This window comes from Eleutherodactylus coqui, chromosome 9 (genome assembly GCF_035609145.1).
Source record: "Eleutherodactylus coqui strain aEleCoq1 chromosome 9, aEleCoq1.hap1, whole genome shotgun sequence".
Classification (NCBI taxonomy): domain Eukaryota; kingdom Metazoa; phylum Chordata; class Amphibia; order Anura; family Eleutherodactylidae; genus Eleutherodactylus; species Eleutherodactylus coqui.
The window spans coordinates 135,595,648-135,617,066 of NC_089845.1; the positions used below are offsets into that span (position 1 = coordinate 135,595,648).

A 21,419-nucleotide genomic window follows, 5' to 3' on the forward strand; every position below is an offset into this window, starting at 1 on the left:
TGTCCTGCGGCTAGCGTCTTGTCAGAGAGGGTGTTTAGTGCGGCTGGGGGAATCATCACGGATAAGCGTACCCGCCTGTCAACCGACAGTGCCGACAGGCTTACACTCATCAAGATGAACAAAGCCTGGATTTCCCCAGACTTCTCTTCTCCACCAGCGGACAGCAGCGATACCTAAGCAATACGTAGGCTGCACCCGCGGATGGAAGCATCGTTCTCTATCACCATCAAAAACGGGGACCTTTTTGCTTCTTCAATCTGTGTATTCTATTCATCCTCCTCCTCCTGAAACCTCACGTAATCACGCCGAACGGGCAATTTTTCTTAGGCCCACAAGGCTCAGTCATATAATTTTTGTAAACAATTTTTATACGTTTCAATGCTCATTAAAGCGTTGAAACTTTCACCTGAACCAATTTTTATTTTAACTGGGCTGCCTCAAGGCCTAGTTACCAATTAAGCCACATTAACCAAAGCGATTAATGGGTTTCACCTGCCCTCTTGGTTGGGCATGGGCAATTTTTCTGAGGTACATTAGTACTGTTGGTACACCAATTTTTTGGGGCCCTCGCCTACAGTGTAATCCAATTAATTTTTTGCCCACCTGCATTAAAGCTGACGTTACATCAGCTGTGATGGGCAATGCAATGGGATATATTTATGTACCGCCGGTGGCTTCCGGGCACCCACCCATGCTGTGGGTCCACAGGGAGTTGTAACTGCATGTGTCCACTTCTAAAGAACCCCAGTCTGACTGGGGCATGCAGTGTGGGCTGAAGCCCACCTGCATTTAATCGGACGTTACCTCAGCTGTGATGGGCACTGCAATAGGATACATTTATGTACAGCCGGTGGGTTCCAGGGAGCCACCCATGCTGTGGGTGCACACGGAATTCCCATTGTGGAGTTGTACCTGCCTCTGACTATTTATAAAAAAACGCGGTCTGACTGGGGCATGCAGACACCTTGACAGAATGAATAGTGTGTGGCACATTGCTATGCCCACGTGTGCAGCTCCTGATGGCGGTGGCACAGGATTATATTTCTCATTGCTTCTGTACAGCATTGTGGGCTATCGCCCCGCCCCTTTTAAAGAGGGTCGCTGCCTAGCCGTGCCAACCCTCTGCAGTGTGTGCCTGCAGTTCCTCCTCATGGCAGATGCACTTATAAATAGACATGAGGGTGGTGTGGCATGAGTGCAGCTAAAGGCTGCGCAGGGACACTTTGGTGTGCGCTGTGGACACTGGGTCGTGCGGGGGGGGGGGGGGGTTGGGCAGCCAGTAACCCAGGAGAAGTGGCAGCGGAGTGTCATGCAGGCAGTGATTGTGCTTTGTTGGAGGTAGTGTGGTGCTTAGCTAAGGTATGCATTTCTAATGAGGGCTATTCAGAAGTAAAAGTTGTTGGGGGGGGGGGCCCACTCTTGCTGCTATTGTGGCTTAACCCCTTAGTGACCAAGCCTGTTTGCGCCTTAATGACCAGGCCAAATTTTGCAAATCTGACATGTGTCACTTTAACATGGAAAAACACCAGAAAGGTTTTGCATATCCAAGCGATTCTGACATTGTTTTTTCGCCACATGTTGTGCTTCATTTAGGCGGAAAAAATAGACCGATAGAAATTGTGTTTATTTATTAAAAGCGCCAAAATTGGGAAAATTTTGAAAAAAATCGTCATTTTTTCACATTTCCAACTGCAATATCTTAAATATGTGCAAACATAATATAGAAATTTTTGCTAAGATTTATATTTCCACCCGTTTACTTTATTTTGGGCGCACATTGGAAAAACTTTCGTTTTTTTTTTAACTATTTAGGAGACGTACAAATTTACATTACTTTTTAGCATTTTGAGGAACACTTTGTTTTCCTATACCAAGCCGAGATTGGAAAGGCTCATGAGTGTCAGAATAATAGATACCCCCCCAAATGACCTCATTTTAAAAACTACACCCCTTAATGTATTCACTGAGGGGTGTCATGAGTATTTTGACCCCACAGTTTTTTTTCAGGAATTAATTCAATTTAGAGGAGAAAAAGTAAAATTTCATATTTTTGCAAATCTGTCATTTTAAAGACATATTTTTTTCCTATAGTTTACATTAAAATCAGGATTTACACCCCAAAATGGATACCCCTATTTCTCCCGTGTTCAGAAATATACCCATTGTGGCCCTATTGTTATATCTGAGTCCACAACGGGGCCCAAAATGAAAGGAGTAGTCAGTGTCTTTCAAAACAGAAATTTTGCTTGAAGTCCATTTAGGCCCCATAGCACACATGTAGAGTTCTTGAGCGCCCAAAACCATAGAAAACCCCCACAAATGACCCCATTTTGAAAACTAGACCCCTTAAGGAATTTATCTAGGGGTGTACTGCATATTTTGACCCCACAGTTTTTGAATGAATTCAAACCAAGCAAAAGGAAAAAATTGTGATTTTCGTTTTTTCGGCAATTCTGTCATTTTAAAAACAGCTTTTTTTGTACAGCACACATATGAAGGAAGACTTGCACCCAAAAATGGATACCCCTGTTTGTGCTGTTTTCAGAAATATACCCATTGTGGCCCTAATCTTATGTCCGCATGCACAACGGGGCCCAAAATAAAAGGAGTAATCGTGGCTTTCAGAACATAGATTTTGCTTGAAGTCCTTTTAGGCCCCATTGCCCACTTGTAGAGTTCTTGAGCGCCCAAAACCATAGAGAACCCCCACAAATGACCCCATTTTGAAAACTAGACTCCTTAACGAATTTATCTAGGGGTGTACTGCGCATTTTGACCCCACAGTTTTTGAATAAATTCAAGCAAAGCAAAAGGAGAAAATTTGGATTTTTGTTTTTTTGGCAATTCTGTCATTTTAAAAACAGCTTTTTTTGTACAGCACACATATGAAGGAAGACTTACACCCCAAAATGGATACCCCTGTTTGTGCTGTTTTCAGAAATATACCCATTGTGGCCCTAATCTTATGTCCGCATGCACAACGGGGCCCAAAATAAAAGGAGTAATCGTGGCTTTCAGAACATAGATTTTGCTTGAAGTCCTTTTAGGCCCCATTGCCCACTTGTAGAGTTCTTGAGCGCCCAAAACCATATAGAACCCCCACAAATGACCCCATTTTGAAAACTAGACCCCTTAACGAATTTATCTAGGGATGTACTGCATATTTTGACCCCACAGTTTTTGAATAAATTTAAGCAAAGCAAAAGGAAAAAAATAGGATTTTCATTTTTTGGGCTATTGTGTCAATTTAAAAACAGTTTTTTTTTGTACAGCACACATATAAATGAAGGCTTTCACCCCAAAATGGATACCCCTGTTTGTCCCGTGTTCAGAAACATACCCATTGTGGCCCTAATAGACTTACAGGACCCATGGCTAGGCCTACAATGAAAGGAATACCCGTTGGATTTCAGGGTACCACTGAATAAATTTCAGGCCCCATTGCCCACTTATAGAGCCATTGAGCGGCCAAAACTATAAAGAACCCCCTCAAATGACCCCATTTTGAAAACTAGACCCCTTAACGAATTCATCTAGGGGTGTACTGCGTATTTTGACCCCACAGTATTTGAATGAATCTAAGCAAAGCAGAAGGAAAAAGTTACGATTTTCAATTTTTTTGGCAATTTTTTCAATTTAAAAACAGTTTTTTTGTACAGTGCACATAGGAATGAAGACGTTCACCCCAAAATGGATACCCCCGTTTGTCCCGAGTTCAGAAACATACCCATTGTGGCCCTAATCTACTTACAGGACGCATGGCAAGGCCTATAAAGGACGGAACACCTGTTGGAGTTTAGGGCACAACTGAATAAATTCCAGGCCCCATTGCTTATTTGTACAGAATAAAGATTGACTCCCTAAAAATTCCCCCCCTCCCCCTCCACGCCCTTTTTGGCGTTCGCAAATCTTAGATAAAAGTAAAAATGTGAACTGTGTAGTATTTCCGAAGACAGGGGTAATTACGGAGGCTGGTTGGAATGGGCCCATGGGGCAATAAAACCGGGTATCCCCCCCCCTCCTCTCATGCTTTTTGGGGGTATTTCATGACCTCAGTGGCGGGTATGGGGTGTAAAAAGTGGCGTTCCGTGAGTCTCCGTAAGCTTGATGAGGTGCGGCGGTCTCACACAGAAGGCGCTCAACAAGGTGCTCCTGGAACTGCAGGAAAGCGAGCGTTCCCGGGGCTTCTTGTAAAATACGTATCACAGGTAGCGGTCTGAATAACGCCGGGCTCACGCGGGTGCAGGCGGAATCCGCTTGCGGAGGCCCACAGCGGATCCCATCTGTGAGCCCGGCTGTGACCCTGCGTACGGCTGCGTAATGTACTGCGCATAACTGCGTACTCACACAGGCGGTCATGCACAGTACACCTTTGTTTGTATTTCCCGCACCATCGCTTAGCGATGACATGGGTACCCGCAGCCCGTATACAATGTAGTTGCGTATGGGCTGCGGGTATATCCGCGACCATGGAGCACAATGGGCTCTATGTTGCCGATATCCGCAGTAAAATAGAACCTGCTGCGTTCTCTTTTCTGCGAGTGGATTACGCAATTCTGACCCGCTAATGTGAGCGGAATTGTGTAATCCAATGCGATTGATCTGCGTATTACCACGGATCAGACGCATGCGGAATCCGTAATTCCTATCCGGTCATGTGAGACCGGCCAAAGGTAGATCGCTACCTTTTTATCACGTGACCGGGGACCGCTCAACGAGGCCACCCGTCACTGCTCCAGGCTCTCTGTGACCGTTGGTCGCTGGGAGCAAGGAGATTTTAAGTTTCCTGGGCTCCCTGACTCCTGCGCATGTGTCCGGCTTTTTGCCGGCAATCGCATGTGCAGAATCCTGGAAGGTCCACGGAGGAAGATCGCGTCGGGATTCAAATACGCAGGCCTCCGGTAAAAAGATTCATCTCCTCTCACCGATCGCATCGGTGAGGGGAGATGAAACTTCAAATTTTTTTTTTAACTTTTACGTGATCGCCATTATTGGATAATGGCGAACACGTGACCAGGAACCGCTCACCGCGGACCCCCATTAAATCTCCATGCTCTTGGCTACGTTTTGTAGCCAGGAGCAGGGAGAATTTAAATTATCCTGGCAATCCACAGCTTTTGCGCATGCGCCCGCCATTTTGGCGACGGGCGCGTGTGCAGAAGCTGTGGTAAGGTCCGCGGATAAATCTGGGGGCCTTAGGTACGTACTTTCATCCTCCCTCACGGATATGATCTGTGAGGGGAGATGAAACGTACGCTTTTTAAACTTTTAAAAACTTTTTTTTACTTTTTTTTTTTTTTACTTTTTTACACTTTTTTCTCACTTTACATGATCATGTCCCCGGTATAATCTCTCTGCTCCTAGCTACACATGGCAGCCAGAAGCAGAGGGATTTTAAATTTTCCGGGGCTCGAGCCCGTCTGTTCACGCGCCCGATGTCAATCATCGGGCGCGCATGCGCAGACGGGGATTCGGGTCCCGGGACATCGGGACACCGCTGAGGACTGGGGGTGAGTATTTTCACCTCCCCTCATGGATCCGATCCATGATGGAAGGTGAAACTGACTTTTTTTAAACTTTTTTTTAACTTTTTCGCGATCGCCGCTAACCATTGGATAACGGCGATCGCGGTACCGGGGACCGCTCACCGCAGTCCCCGCTGACATCTCCTGCCTCCCGGCTACCTACAGGAGCCGGGAGCCAGGAGATTTTAAATCTCCCGCGCCGCCGGGCCTTCTGCGCATGCGGCTGACGTAATGCCGCCTGGCGCGCAAGCGCAGAAGACCGGCTTCGGGCCCGGAGCGGCAGGAGAGCGGGGAGCAGCGTGCCAGACCTCGGTGAGTAATTTCAGATGCTCCGATGGATCCGATCCATCAGAGCAGTTGAATCTTTAACTTTTATGTACTTTTATTTACTTTTTTTGCGATCGGCGCTATCCATTGCATAGCGCCGATCGCAATGCCGGGGGGGGGCTCCGAACAGCCCGGAATGACAGCTCCATGCTGTCAGCTACCTGCGGACACCGACAGCATGGAGCTGTCACGTCCACAGCCCGAGGGGCACTATTCTCTGCAGGAAGCATGTTTTTACGTCCTCAGAGAATAGAGCCCACTTCGGGAGGACGTAAAAACACTATGGGCTGGTCGTTAAGGGGTTAATAGTGGGACCTGGGAACTTGGGATGCAGCCCAACATGTAGCCCCTCGCCTGCCCTATCCGTTGCTGTGTCGTTCCCATCACTTTCTTGAATTGCCCAGATTTTCACAAATGAAAACCTTAGCGAGCATCGGCGATATACAAAAATGCTCGGGTCGCCCATTGACTTCAATGGGGTTCGTTACTCGAAACGAACCCTCGAGCATCGCGATAATTTCGTCCCGAGTAACGAGCACCCGAGCATTTTGGTGCTCGCTCATCTCTAGTAGCTAGCTTAAATTTAAAGTGAAGCATGTACACGTGTGGCAAATTTTAACTTGGCTATCATAGGTTTTGCAACAAGTTATCTTTTCTTAAACCATTCAAAAGCTATTATTATCTTAACAAAAGCTATTGTAAATCAATTGGACGGGTAAATAAACTGTGGCATAGAATGTTATAATAATGCACTTAAAGTCAAGTTAAAGTTTGCTAGAACTATAAATTTTTAAAAATAACATGTATTAGTATTTTTTGTATTTTTGGGGTAAACAGACTAGTGTTTTATGTGTAGACATGTGGCTTTTATTCATAAGAACAAATTATAAGACTTATGGTCATGTGAAAAGAGGTTCAAAGAGTTTCATGCCATGTTGACACTACTGTGGCAACTCCAGAGAAAGAACAATATTGGCTGTACATTTCGACAGTAGTTAGTAGATACAGTGCCGGTGAGAACAAGGGAACAGATGTATACCAATATAACTGATTATATTTGGTTTACAACATTTCTGAGCTACATAAATTCTTTAGAATAACCTCTTATTGATGCCGCATATAAACTATCATTGGCTGGTGATGACTATATCTGATTTTCTTCTTAGCACGCCTGTCAAATAAGCATCTCAGTTCTTCATTAAAAACAAGAGAAAAGCAACTTCCAACTAAAAAGATCCAATATACTGATTTTTCACTGTCAATTGCTAATAGTCTCATCAGTAGAATGTTGTGTAAAACATTTATATCTTGTTGGTAGCATATCATTACATATCATGTAATATATATCACATACATCACACATTTGATAGCATAAATCACACATTTTCAGATAAAATCCCTTCCTCAGGTCAGGCAGACATACCCTTTTACGGTTTTTCACATTTATGTAAAAGATATATAGGCTAATGTTTGGCATTCACCATATACATTGATTATTCAGATAATCCACAAAATTTCTAATCGGACAGGAGGCATGCCATTCCATTTACCTTTCACAACGCTCATTGTTTTTGATCATCTGATGGATATGTTGTAAGAATGCTTCAAAATAGGTATGGTTGTCAGTCAATACAAAAGTAATGGTGAAGGAATTTTTGATCTTGTAAGATACGTAATAGGAGACTGCAGATATCAGCTCATTGAGATCCGTACTTAAGAAAATAGACAAACAACTAAAATAGCTTTAATACGCCGTTTATGCATTCACGGAAAGCTTGCAAGCTGGCATTTTCTTGTGATTCTAGCAGCCTCTACACTGATTTCCTACAGGCCAATAACCAGTGAGAACATTTGTTCACCCCATCACCACCCTGTGTAAACAGGGCTATGATCAGTTGACAAATGAGCAAACAACATTGATGTGTGTGAAAGCCATGAAAATGCAGGCCAATCTCGTTGATCAGCAGTCATTGTCCAGCTCATTTCTAGTCGTGTAAACCCACCCTAATTAAAGCAGTCTTTGCTGTCAGTGAGTAGTGTGACCATAGGAATCTATTAATATGCCAATGTTAGAGAGAGAAGGAAAGTTAACTGTGAGTTATCAAGCTAAAGGAAGGAGGTGATGTCTTCATTACAAATGTTGGAACTTTGAAGATACCATGCATGAGGACATCATAGCATCATGATTTTTATTTTTCACTGGAGGTATGCATTAAAACAGTTGTCTCTAGCTTATCAGTGGTTAGTTATTAAGTGTTTGATTGGAGTTGTTTTGCCTCTGTGAAATTATTGATTACTAAGGTAATTATCTGCTTTTAACATTTTGTTTAGTGCATATTCAATATGCACATGTGGCTTTTTATTATTATTTAAGTTATGAAATATACCTAAAAATGGAAAACTTATACCTTTTTCTAGTTATCACCTTAAATTGCACATGTTTTTCTGCAATGCATAAGCTCATACACTATACCTGACAACATTCTTAGCAAGATCCATAATTATCAATGGTAAAAGATTCAAATAAAATGTATTCAAAGATAGACATGTTCTCAGTTTAACATATACTTATGATTTTAAATTAATAAAACTGTCTTTATGTATCCATGTCATTTACCTTTATTAAGAAATTCTTGTAGACAATTTCTAAAGCAAAAAATTAATACAAATCAGGAATATGCAAAATTCAAAAGAAAAAGTTAGCATCCAGTGCCACTATGTGTCCCACAGGTTTCAGCAAAACCACTTCCACCGCTGAATTGGAGGAGCAAATTGAGGCTACTCCTGGTGCTGTAACACTTGCTCTCACTTCTGCTGATGTTACTGTATCCTGTTTAACTGCTACCCCCAACAAAAGACTAACTGAAGAATTCCTGGTCCAAGCCGTTGAACATGATTTGGAATCAAGCATAACCATGGACCTGCAATCTTCACCAACACCACAAACCCAAAGCTTACGAAGACGGCCAAGAAATTCTGTACAGATAGAAAGAGCTAAAGAACTTGCAGGTGTTACAAATAGAGGTATCTATACTATTTTACTTGTGACCCTTTAAAAGCCGTTGATTAAGGCCATGGTCACTTATGTTTGTCATATCATGGCTAAAAGTAACAAATTTATTTTTTCATTAAAGCAACCCATTTTGAAAAATATCTATTAAACAAATCTAAATTATTCTTATAGCTAAAAATCACCCCCAGGAATTAAAAGGGGTTCAAGAAGCTAAAAACAAAATAAAGCAAACAAACTCAAAAATTGATCCAACGATGTCATAGCATGAAATGACAATACAATCATTGACAATGGCCATAAAAATGAATTTATTTATGGTTGATTTTTTTTATAAAGTTCTGTTTTGGAAGAAATGTCAACATGTTTTCTTCCTTTATTGAATTACATTGAGTATTTTTATTTAATGATCATTCTCTTGATTTTTTTATTACCTTTTCTTTAAACATCTGGGATAATCTAAAATTTAAAAAATGCTTATTGTGCAGGAAAAATAATGGCATATTATTTAAAAAAAATTCTAATATATATTTGGGATGCAGTCTAACTTTCAAGATTATATAATAATATCAACCGAATCCCATAATCAAGTAATTTTATGTATTTAAGCCTAATAGGAATTTTAGCAAATTGTATCTCTTTCCTTCAAATCTTTTCAATTTGCTGTCTGGTGAAAATTACTGTACAGTAGTCTAGAAGGAAATCGCACTTCTTTAACCATTTTTTTATTTGAAACTCTGGAAAATCTAAACAAATATATTTTCACAATGCAGCAAGCATTCTTCTAATTTTAAAATTATTGTAAAACTGTAAAAATGTACCTGCCTTTAATAATATTTTTTATCTTTAGATACAGCTTCTTCCCCTTTTGAGCAAAAAAATCTACTTTAATAATAGAATTCCAGTTATTGAGAAGCAGGTCATCCTTTTTCTCAAATGTATTTTGGACTCTTAGCCATCATATGAGACAAAACAACTACTTTAAGTATTAAAAAGATACCAAAATAAAGTAAACTGTTCAGAGATTTATGAAGCCTTAAATTATCAGAAGGGGGTTGCGGTCTACTTATATTCCACATACTATACATTTATTTAAGAATTTATAAAATCATTTTTGCTCAAAACATAACGGGTTCATATATTCGTAAACAGGAAGTTCTATCAGAAGTCACTATTTCATACTTATGTCTTATTTACTTAGAGAGATTGACCCATTTTGTTTTTTGTTGTCATGACCATTTTGAATAATTGACAACGGCAAATCCAGTCATTTTGGTTGTTGTCTTTTAATTATTTTGTCAGAAACATATAACAAGTTGTCATTTTGTTACATGGTTGTTATATGGTTCTGTTAATAACAAAGTGACAGTTCCACAAATTATAAATGACAGAACATAAAATGCCAATGTATCAAAATGACTAAATCTCGACTTTTGATCTAACCTCCGGTTTATGAATACATGGGCATTTTTATATTTTAGTTGGAAATTCTTTTTCATTCCAGAAGAAGGAGATTGAAGTTCCACCCATATTTTGTCCGTTTCACATTTTATTGATGAGTAGAAGGATCACATTTTGGCACAGGGGAGAGAGAAAATGATTAACATTTGCGTTGGTGATATCTCTCCAATCCTTTAGGTGAAGATCATGAATGTTATAGGTGGCTTTACAAAGATTTATCGTGTTTGAGGATTTCTTACCTATGAAAACCTTTTCAACAAACCACTTGGCATAATGATGCAGTACTTGCTTGTATAATGGACATACTATATATGTGTATATAATGCTTTAGTAAAAGTAGTTTATTATAATTTATTTAATTAGTCCCAAATATAACTAACACATAAATGATGATCATAATGTTGATTATTATAATTAGTAGTATTAATAGCAGTAGTAATGACAATGATACTGGTGCTACTAATTTAAAATAATAATTTTTTTTAAATTGTTTTAGTTTCTTTGCACATTTTGTTTCAATGCGGGGGTGTTTATACATACACAGGTTTTACCATTTCTGAATCTAAAAGTAGGAGTGGATTCAAAGTGATGAGGAATAGAATCATTCTTATAACATTTGCCTCTTTTTATGACCCACTCATGGCACTAAGATAAAATAACAGCATAAAATGTAGATCAAAACCTCCACGTGTCAACTTCATAAAAGTACTGCAACATTTTATGAAGACTAAGACATAGCAAGACATACATATCTATTGAATTTAGGAAAGTATCTCATAAATAAAGTTTAAGATAAGTATTTTGACAGTATCTTATTCTAGAATAGTACATAGGCACCACCAATGTTAATCATCAGATAGCGATTTCTATTTAAAAATATGCATTTTTCATCAATATGTCATGTGACAATTAATGCCTGAAATGAAGAGAATACAGTATGACGACAACAATTTTAGACTCTCTGGAGAATGTGAAAAGCATATATGATTGGTTTAAAATGTCTTGTCGTAATAGATCAGTTTGTATTTTAGGTTGACACTTGATAGTGAATATGAAAAAGACTGGAATCTCAATAGTGTAAAAATGTGAAGAAAAGGTATGTTTGTAAATTGCATTCTGTTGAAAATCTATGACCATGTTGTAGAACATGAACAGACTGTATTAATTACATAGATAAATAGATAGGCAGGCCGATAGATGCAGATTTTTTTACTTGAATTGTTAGAATTTGAGGTTTTGTATGAATAGACCATTTTATTATTTTACTATTCATACCAGATTTCCTTATACTGTAGTAGCATTGTTGTTTTATCCTACATTCACATTCTTGTTATTTGAAATTTATATTTATTACTCCATTACTTCGTAAAGGGCTGTTCCAACCCATTAGCATTTTTTGCAAGCAGCAGAAAATTGTATAACAAAAAGTAGTAGTACTGGACATATCATTCCTCTGTCATTCCCGTGCTGGTGCTTCCTTGGCTTCCAGCTGCTGCTTATTTATAAGACTCCAGCAATGACATGAAGTGGCTGCTGTGATGATGTGTCTATACCACTGAAGTCTCTGCTGCACCATGATGGGTTACAGCAGTCAGCTGGGAAGTGGTGGGGGAGTGCAGCAGAGGATTGGTAAGGTAAACATTACTTCTTTTATTGTTTTATACAATTTTCAACTATTTGTAAAAAATTTACATGGGTTTAGAAAACCCTTCTAATTTAGGTAGCTTATAGCTTTAAAATATTACAATTAGAGATGAGTGAGCGTACTCGGCCATGCCCCCTTTTCGCTCGAGTACTGCGATTTTTGAGTACTTCCGTACTCGGGCGAAAATATTCGGGGGGCGCCGTGGGTGAGTGGGGGGTTGCAGCGGGGAGTGGGGGGCAGAAGGAGAGAGAAAGGGCTCCCCCCTGTTCCCCGCTGCTACCCCCCGCGCCGCCACGCCTCCCCCCGCCCACGGCGCCCCCCGAAATTTTTTCACTCGAGTACTGAAGTACTCGAAAATAGCGGTACTCGTTCGAGTAATTACTGGAAACGAGTAGGTTCGCTCATCTCTAATTACAATGCATTACATTACATAATGCAAAGGTTCAAACAGTCTCAGAATTTGCCAGTTCATGGATACCACAGTATCCCCTTCCACTTCAGGCACATTATCAGATAACACTATTTATTATCCATTTAGAGCAGGTCAGACAACATCATTCCAACAAAAGTTGCTATAGATAAAAATTTATGGAACATGTTAATCATTCTGTCACTCCCATTTTCCACTATCCCTCAAAGGACCACAGGGGAATTGTTTCTCTCTCCCTTGAGACCTATTGTCTCAGGGATTGGATCTTTGGGAGAGAGGTTAGGGGAATGGATGGACCATCATCTACAACCCCTAGTACAGAATTTACTTGATTTTATCAGACACAAAATATGTGGTAAATATTTTTGAGGATTTTCAATGGCAGGAGTCCTTCAGCTGGCTTTCTTGTGATGTTTTTGCTTTATATCCATCTATAGCCTCATGTCAATGGGTGGATTGGATTCCACAAGCGGGAGCACATAGCGAAATCTGACCCTGCCTGCAGCAGAGGACACTGTGTACCTGAAAGGGTCTTCTGCTTACCCATGCGGGTCTTCTATTTTCTTCACTGCGGATGTGTGTGGAAGTGCAGCTGGCTCACTGCTACACATACGCAGTGGAGGTTTTTTAAACTCCTGCTTTCATGTGAAATCGGCAACCTGTCCACAATTGGATGTTTTATTTGAGGGCCTTTTCTCCCCTATGTCAGATGCTATGGTCGTTATATTGATGAGCTGCTTCCAATATGGTGGGGGGGGGAGTTCTAGGAGAGAGGTAACATAGTTTATCTTGTTGATTACCCAGAAATCTATGAATTTACAGTTCACTTCTCTATGTGATGTTAAAAGGATCAGATTTTTTCAGATGTCACTCTCACAGGGTGGGTGCCAAAGAAGAAAGTGTTAATTTCTCCTTTTTTAAACCCTCTGCGTTTAATTCTATACTGGCCGCATCATTTGGTCATTCTCTCCAGGTAATAAAAAGTATCCCTGTTGATGAATTAACTAGATTTAAGTGTAATTGCACTCAGCAGGAAGATTGTATAAGAATTAAGAAACAAATGTGTTTAAATCTTGCCAATAGAGGATACCTGATGTGGACTCTTAATAGAGCTAAGAACATAGTACAGATTTTGCCACGGAAGGATTTATTGCACAAAAAAACTCCCATTAGAGGAAATGAGGTTGCTCACAGATATCAATCTCTGACTTTTTCCATGGAATACAGTATGAAATGCAAGCAGGTAGTGAGCATTATACACACATATTTACCCATATTGTAAGAGGATCCGGTGATACAAAATAATTTGCAATATGATATAAATTTGTATCCAGGTGGGCTCCTACTTCAGGGTCTATCTTGATCCCCAGCATGTTTTATTCACATTGCAATGTGAGCAAAACATAGTTATCCACAGTGAGTTTTTATCTCTGTGGACATTGAGTATGTAAAACCTGTAAATTTGCAGTTAGATCCATTTCCTTCCAGTCTACAATGACTAGTCAGTCATAGAATCTCTTCCTTCATTAATTGCAGTACGAAAGTTATTTACGTAAAATGTGATTGTTCTCACTAAGTGAAACCAAATAATCCTGTAGATATGATACCCTTTTTTTTTTTAAAGGGATTTTATTTAGCCAGAAATTAACAAGCATATAAACACGGATAACTGGCACCGCAGGTGTCAGGTTCAGCAGACAGTACATTGTATGAAAAACAGGGTGGTGACAATCTTTGCCTGCGTACATACATATATTTCTTCTTGGCATGTTATACCCGGCTAGTACTTTTTTTTTTTTCTTTCATTCCCCTCCGCCCCCCCGCCCTTTAAACTCTAACTTTATCGGTCATTACTAAACAGCAGTTTAACCTTTGAATAGATCAACTATGGTCAATCAGGAGAGAAAGCAAAAACTTAAACTTAGACCACCCCCCCCCCAACCCCTTGGCGCGACTCTCTTAAGAAGAACTGTGGGAATAGAGGAGAAAAAAAAAAAAGGGGGAATAGTTTTCTGAGCATAGGGCTTTAACATAGAAAGCAGATTGAACAGGTGTCTCTCCCTCACTCCCCCCCTACCACCTGTCTTGGCTCTCCCGACGCCGTCGCGGGGCAACTCACCCAGCTACCCCAGATCTTGTCGAATTTTTCAGGGCACCTCCTGGCCATGTACGTCAGTTTGTACATTGGGATTTCGGCGTTAACGACCCGGACCCATGCGCTCCTAGTCGGCCTCCCGGGGTGTTCCCAATCAAGTAGAATCACTTTTTTTTGCATAAAAGAGTAGCAGCTTGTATAGTATACGTGTTGCTGTGGCTACCGGCAGGTCTCCTACGAGCCCAAAGAGGCACGTTCCAGGATGCATGATCCTCGGTGCCCCTAGATGCGTTTCCATGAAGACAAGCACATCTCTCCAGTAGTCCTGTAGGACCGCGCACTCCCAAAACACATGCATGACCGTCCCATCCACCACCAAACATCGCGGGCACGTTGCAGTAGGGAGCAGGCCCATTGTGCACAACCTGGAGGGGGTATAATATATGCGGTGCAGAAACTTAACCTGGATGAGCTTATCTCTAGCGCTAACCAGGGGGGGACCAGATCCACCCAATATATCCTCATCCTCCCCTGAGGTCAGGTCAGGGATGTCCCCCTCCCATCTCTGTACGGCCCTCTCGCCTAGCGGGGCCAGGTGTTGCGCTGTATGGGCATAAAAACTCGACGGCAGTTTGACAAGATTGCACATCTGCGCCAGGCTCTCCAGCCGTGTCATGGATAGCGGGATAGATAAACCTCCAAACTGAGCCCTGGTTACATCTCGCAATTGGTAGTACCTAAAGTAGGAGTTTTCGGGCAGGTCGTGGGCTATCCGTAGCTGCATAAAAGTGCAGAACTTGCCCTCGCTGACTATGTCAGAGAGGACATTGACGCCCCGGCGTCTCCAGAAGGCGGACTCCGGGAAGCGCTGGAAGTGTGGCAGTTTGGGGTTATTCCAGAGGGGAGTGTGTGGGGATCATGCAGTCTCCTCTGCAGTGGACAGTCTCATGACCCATTGCGAGACCTCCAGTGTCACCAGCATGGGAGTGGGTAGAGGACCGACCGAGGATGAGAGGCCGCTCAGTAGCAGCCCCAGCAGGTTCTGTGCAGGGTCCACCATTCTACGTTCCAGGCCCACTGCCAGGTTGTAATTTGACGAGCATAGCCACCATCCCGTGTATACCAGTTGGCTGGCCAGGTAGTAGTAATAGAAGTGTGGTAGGGCTAGTCCCCCTCCAGATATGATACCTTTTAATGACTAGCAAAAATACATGATCTTATTGCAAGCTTTTGGATCCTCAGAATCATTCCTCAGGCATAAAGGATCCGAAAACTTGCAATAAGATCATGTATTTTTGTTAGCCATTGTTTCTCTTACTGAGAACAATCACATTTTGCTCTACTGGCTATCATGGTACCAAACCTTTCTTTTGTGTTATCTATGTAGTCACATGTAAATTTTGCAATCTGCAATATGTGGGACATATGACCACTACTTTTAAAGTCCATATTCATAGGCATTTATTTGATTCTGAGAATCCAGCAATGGGAAGGATATCTTCAAAACATTTCTCTATGATCTATGGAAATTGCATTTTTCATTTCAAGGGCTTGAGAAAGTATTTAAATCAAAAAGAGGTGGACATTTAAAATGCCTACTCTTATGCCGAGAAACTAGGTGGATATTTTTTAATACAAAACCATATACAACCAGCCAAACCATGGATACAGTGGTCAGCATATATAGTGGTTATCATGGTGGCCTAGCTGTTCCACTTGCACATGGGTGGCAGTACACTGCTTGAAAAATAATAATCAGCTTTTTTGCTATTTAGTGCTACCCACGAAGTCAAGCCTTGACAAGATGTTATTTGTCAGTTCGTGATGCCAGTCAGTATAGAGACCAAGGCCTATGCTGGACAAAATAATAACAAAAAATAAGAAAAATAAAATACAACTTTTCTTTCCCATGAAGAGTGGTGCAGTACTTCAGTGCAGATGTTCGGTGGTAGGAAGGGGCTCTGGGAGGCAGAATCAATGGTAAAAACATGAAACAGTTCATTACTTTATAGAAAAGGACTTTCAGCTTTTTCCAATACAATCAACATTACTTTACTTTGAGGTAGACTTTACTTTAAGCAATTCCAGTACAACAATTTGAATCACTGTATCCATGAAGTACAGACATCCTATCTGAACACTGCTTTTCTCTCGTTTCTGTTTCCTTCAAGTATCAAGTTTCTCTTCTAGTGTACAACAGTGACTCTAGTGGGAAAGGGGGGGGGGGGAGATCTCTCTCACTCTCTACCCCCCGCTATCCACCACCCCCCGAGCACGCTGGGACAAGAATACAGTTACTCGAGAAGAGCGAGGCTCGCTCGAGTAACTGACTTATCCGAGCGTGCTCGCTCATCTCTAATTCACATATTTAAATTTATGAGTTCAGTTTTGCATGTCCACTCCTACCTATTCTATTATAAGGTATCATGTGACTGCTTCATTTGACCTGCTGAGGTGTGTTTACTCAGAGAAGGCAGTGTTTGTTTATATGCTATGAAGAAGGCTTATATAGAAACATGTAGCAGTCTTGTTTGTCTCTAATGAATGTTGGATGTATAGCTTAAATTTTAGCTAAATAAGCCAGAAGTTTTTTATCCTCATACTCCTGAATGCTGAATTGGTTTTACAAATTGTTTTGAATTGCCTTGTAGATTAGGTATAAACTAATTAATGATAACTATGTAAATTGAAAATATTTCAGGCTCTTTAATAATTAGTTATTTATGCTGTATGTTTATAATTTATTCAGTCACAGTTTTTTATTTTCTTGTCCTTCTTCTCTTCGACACACCTTGTGTCTCTCTTTCTCTGAGAATTCATTTCCTAATTATTTTTGATTCTACGTCTATTTTATTCCTCCTTATGTCATCTGTATACAGATATGGCAGATTAAATTGCTTAGTGTATTATTAATAAATACATTTTAACATTCAATATTATAAAATGTTTATCTTTTTTTTTTTGGGGGGGGGGGGGTGTAAAACACAACACCACATCCTTAAAAATGTTCAAACAAGTATTTAACAGATTTCCTGTCATGCTGTTAGTTTCCTGTGTTGCTAACAATGTGACAATATGTGCTATGCAGCAAATGACAATTTGAAGTGCCACTGGAAGTATATATGGGAAACTAAAGCTATACTTCCATTAAGTGTCATAGTTCTGTACATTCATGAGAAATTGAAAGAAGCTATGTGTGTAAGAGAACAGTGCTCCATTTTAGACATAAGCAAAATATTTCACTTTTTTGGGATTAGACACTAAATTGTCCCCTTCACGCTGTTTTGCAAAAATTGAATTAGTTGATGCATGATGCACACTTACTTTATAATGATTTGATGCTTGACACTTTATATAAGTCCTTGCAGCATTGCTTTGGCAACAATTTCAGCTCAGTGCGAAGGACATTATGCAACAGATTAGAGTTAATCAGCCTCAAGTAGAATCTCTTCAAAATCCCCATCATATTTCTTTCTTCCTATAAGACCATTCTTGTCTTGTCCAAAATCTGGAATGCTCGGGCATGATTGTCACATTGCATGTGTACAGGAGAAAAACAATAAGTGACAACAAACCTTGACTTTCAATTGTTAGTAAACTGTCTCAAACCTTTACCTCTCTTGTACCCAAAGTAATCTGGCACAGTCTGTTGGAATTCTGCTGATGTGTGCATTATTGGGTATACAATTAGGCATACTATTGCTTCTAAAAAGAATAGTGAAGTCTCGAAAAATGCACCACCACCACAAGATGTCGACACACTAGTTCTTTGTAAGGATTCCTATTGGGAAAAGGAGTTGTAAATGAAAGTAGTGTTCATCAGGTGGAGATTTGAGCTTTCGCTTCGCATTCGTGCAGAAGCCCGGGAAAGCTGGGTACGAATCAAACTGTATTCTAAAGACTCCAAGGTGGCAATCCCACTAGAGTGATCGATCGAGGCTCAGCCATGACACGTGGTTATAGTGACGAGGCGCTCGGAATAGTCAATCAATGAGTAATCGGTGATAGAGACGGGATTGGTCAGGGTCCCCGTTCTCCCATTCATGACACAAGCAACTTTGCAGTCCTAGAAACAATGCAGTTCAACTATTTGTCTTTCTGTGAAACTGCAAATTCATGCATTGCCAATATTTATTTGAATCACATAAGGAAATTCTACACTACTATGTGCTGTGCAAACAACCAGAAGATGTTTTGCATTTATCTATCATATTGTTCATTAACATTGCAATATCCTTTATTGAACAGTGGTTAATTAGGCAGAACATGATACCGTATCACCATTACTTATTGTCGTATCATTCCGAGCAATAACTACAACTTTATAGCTTAATGTTTGAAATCATCTTGCTGTTAAGTAGAAGACTTGCAATTCTACTAAGCAACAATGACTGGATTCCCGGAATTCACTTAACACTTCTATGTTCTGAATCAAATGAGTGATGAGTTTTAAAAACAGAACAAAATGCTAACTACTATACTTCCATGCAAATGATAATGGAAACTGCCAAAGATAAGGGCTCATTTTTCACTTCTCTTGTTTAAAGACCTAATATACTGTACACTAAAAGAGAATCTATAACATATGTGAAAATCTCCAAATTGTAAAAAAATTGATTTTTCATTCATTTTTTTTCTCAAAAATTTCAACACCTCGAAACCACATGACTAGATTTGCTTGTGTGCAAATTTTTGAGTTCCAGTTCATAGAATACAATGGGAAAATCTGTTTGCCTGTTTTCCTTACATTTTTCAAAAATGGCTCTTAAATCTGGCAAATCGCCTGCACATTGTAATGACTAGCAAATTTCAAACTAATTTTTAAATTGATTAAATAAATTAGGCAGAAAATTTATATATAAATAATTCTTTTATGAAAAGAGTTATTTAGGGGGAGATTTTTTCAAATTAACCCAAAGTGTTGACAAAACTTAAAACATACAGACTCACTGCATCCATTCTCTTATTGCTCCTGTTCTGCAGATGCCTGGTGCCCTGCTGGTATTCAGTTCCTGTTGCAATGAACCAGCATTGAATTTATCAATACCAGGCACATGTAACCTCTGAATAAAAAAATCACAGGCTCATTGCAATCTGTGATTAACTGCAATGGGGCATGCCATGTTGTGGGAGGTCATCACTGCTGCATTAGGAAGTGAAGACCAATGCAAGATAGGGAATTGGCAAAATGAGAGTGGCAGGAGATGGGGTTAGGTGTGTATCTTACTTGGGGTTTTGACACCCTCTCTACTGGTTTGAAAATATTTTTTCTGCTTGCATAGTACCTTTAATAATGCCAGGGTAAATGATTAGGATCCATCTTTTCACAGAACCCAGCAAAATTCAGTATTCTATTCCCCTAGGGTCTGGAAAGCAATTGGGTTAACAACATTTTTATTTTTATGTACTCAATTCCAGCATACATATTTTACGTACTATTACTTTTTATAATATATGCTCAACACAAAGAAGGCCAGTGCTTTGAATCTACCAACTGTAAAGGCCCATTTACGCGCAATGATTATTGCTAAAAATTTGTTCAAACAGGGACCACACACTGTGTTCTGCAGGGAATCGAAGATTACATTCTATTCTGCCAACAGCCCGTGCGAGAACAATGGAGCAGTATGCAGAGGTCAGATCACATGCTGTGCTCTGTAAAGAGCCATTTTACACGCAAATTAGGCTGATTAGTGTCCATTAACACTTAATCCAAAACGATCACTAAAACTGCATGGCTTTTGCTGCTTGATTAGTTTGGTTACAGCTCGGTTACAGCTCGAGACCAGATATTTATTAATAGACATGATTGACTGCTGCCCCTGTATGTACAATCATAGACAAACTGTTGTCAATTATAATTAATATGTATGCTCCCTCAGGAAATCCCTGGCCCACTATTAGTGTAATTGCCACAAAGTTATTGCAATACTCTCAATATAAGAAGTTATGGGCAGGTAATTTCAATTTTCCTTTAAGCCCAACCCTAGATAGATCAAATAATAACCTAGACAGGTTTTCGGCATCACAATGGAAGGAGTGGGAAAATAGGTTGTCCCTACTGATATTAGCAGATATTGAGAGAGATACATAGAAATGAGAGGGAATACACTTTCTTCTCACCAGTAAGCCAGGCATACTCGAGACTTGACTATATATTGGTATCTACATTCCTTTCACCCCACCTAACGACCACCAGGCATTACCTTTAATATCTGGTCAGATCATGACCTTGTACTTTCTGAGATTAATTATGATATGGCCCCTAGAAATATATTTAGATGGCAGATGAGTTAAGATCTAATCGGGAATCCTGTCATTTCGGGTCAAAATTCCAATCCGATCTCTGATCTCTTTGGTCTTAACACTAGCCCCGAGAGGCGACCTCAATGGATATGGTTTTCTCATGAGGCTTATATCCAATAACAACTTATACGATTATCTTCCCAAAGGAAAAAGAAAGTCGCAAACTTGTCTGGCTCTGGAAAGAAGGCTGCATTTGTTGGAAAATTATAAGCAACGCCTTCCCTCATGGGCAACGACCAAGGAGATCAGAGATGTCAAGTTGCAGCTCAATGCGCTACTGTCAGAAAGGGTGGAACGGGCACTCCAATGGACTAAATACAAATATTATAAATACACAAATAAACCTGACAGGTTATTCGCCCCAAAGTTTGGGATACACAACTGATGAATTCAATGTTTAAGCTCTATATACCCCATAATGGCACCACCACAAACACAGATAAGATTTATACTACTTTTGCCTATTTTTATGCATCTTTATACAAGGAACATAAGGGAGGTGGGGTGGTTGTGGGCACAATTTCATTTAGTCCATCCTGATTCCTACCAATTCCCAGAAACAGAGGGAATCTCTGAATGCAGACATTAGGCTGAGGAAATAACTCAAGCTATTGATAACT

At 40.2% G+C, this 21,419-nt stretch overlaps 1 protein-coding gene across 1 annotated transcript in view; it reads left to right on the forward strand.

Annotated features, from left to right (window-relative positions):
- CSMD3 (CUB and Sushi multiple domains 3) overlaps positions 1-21,419 on the forward strand; it is a 909,686-nt gene that overhangs the window by 126,718 nt on the left and 761,549 nt on the right. The window contains exon 3 of the mRNA XM_066579038.1: positions 8,583-8,876. Within this exon, the coding sequence (XP_066435135.1) occupies positions 8,583-8,876 (294 nt within the window). The remainder of the gene's footprint in view (positions 1-8,582; positions 8,877-21,419) is intronic.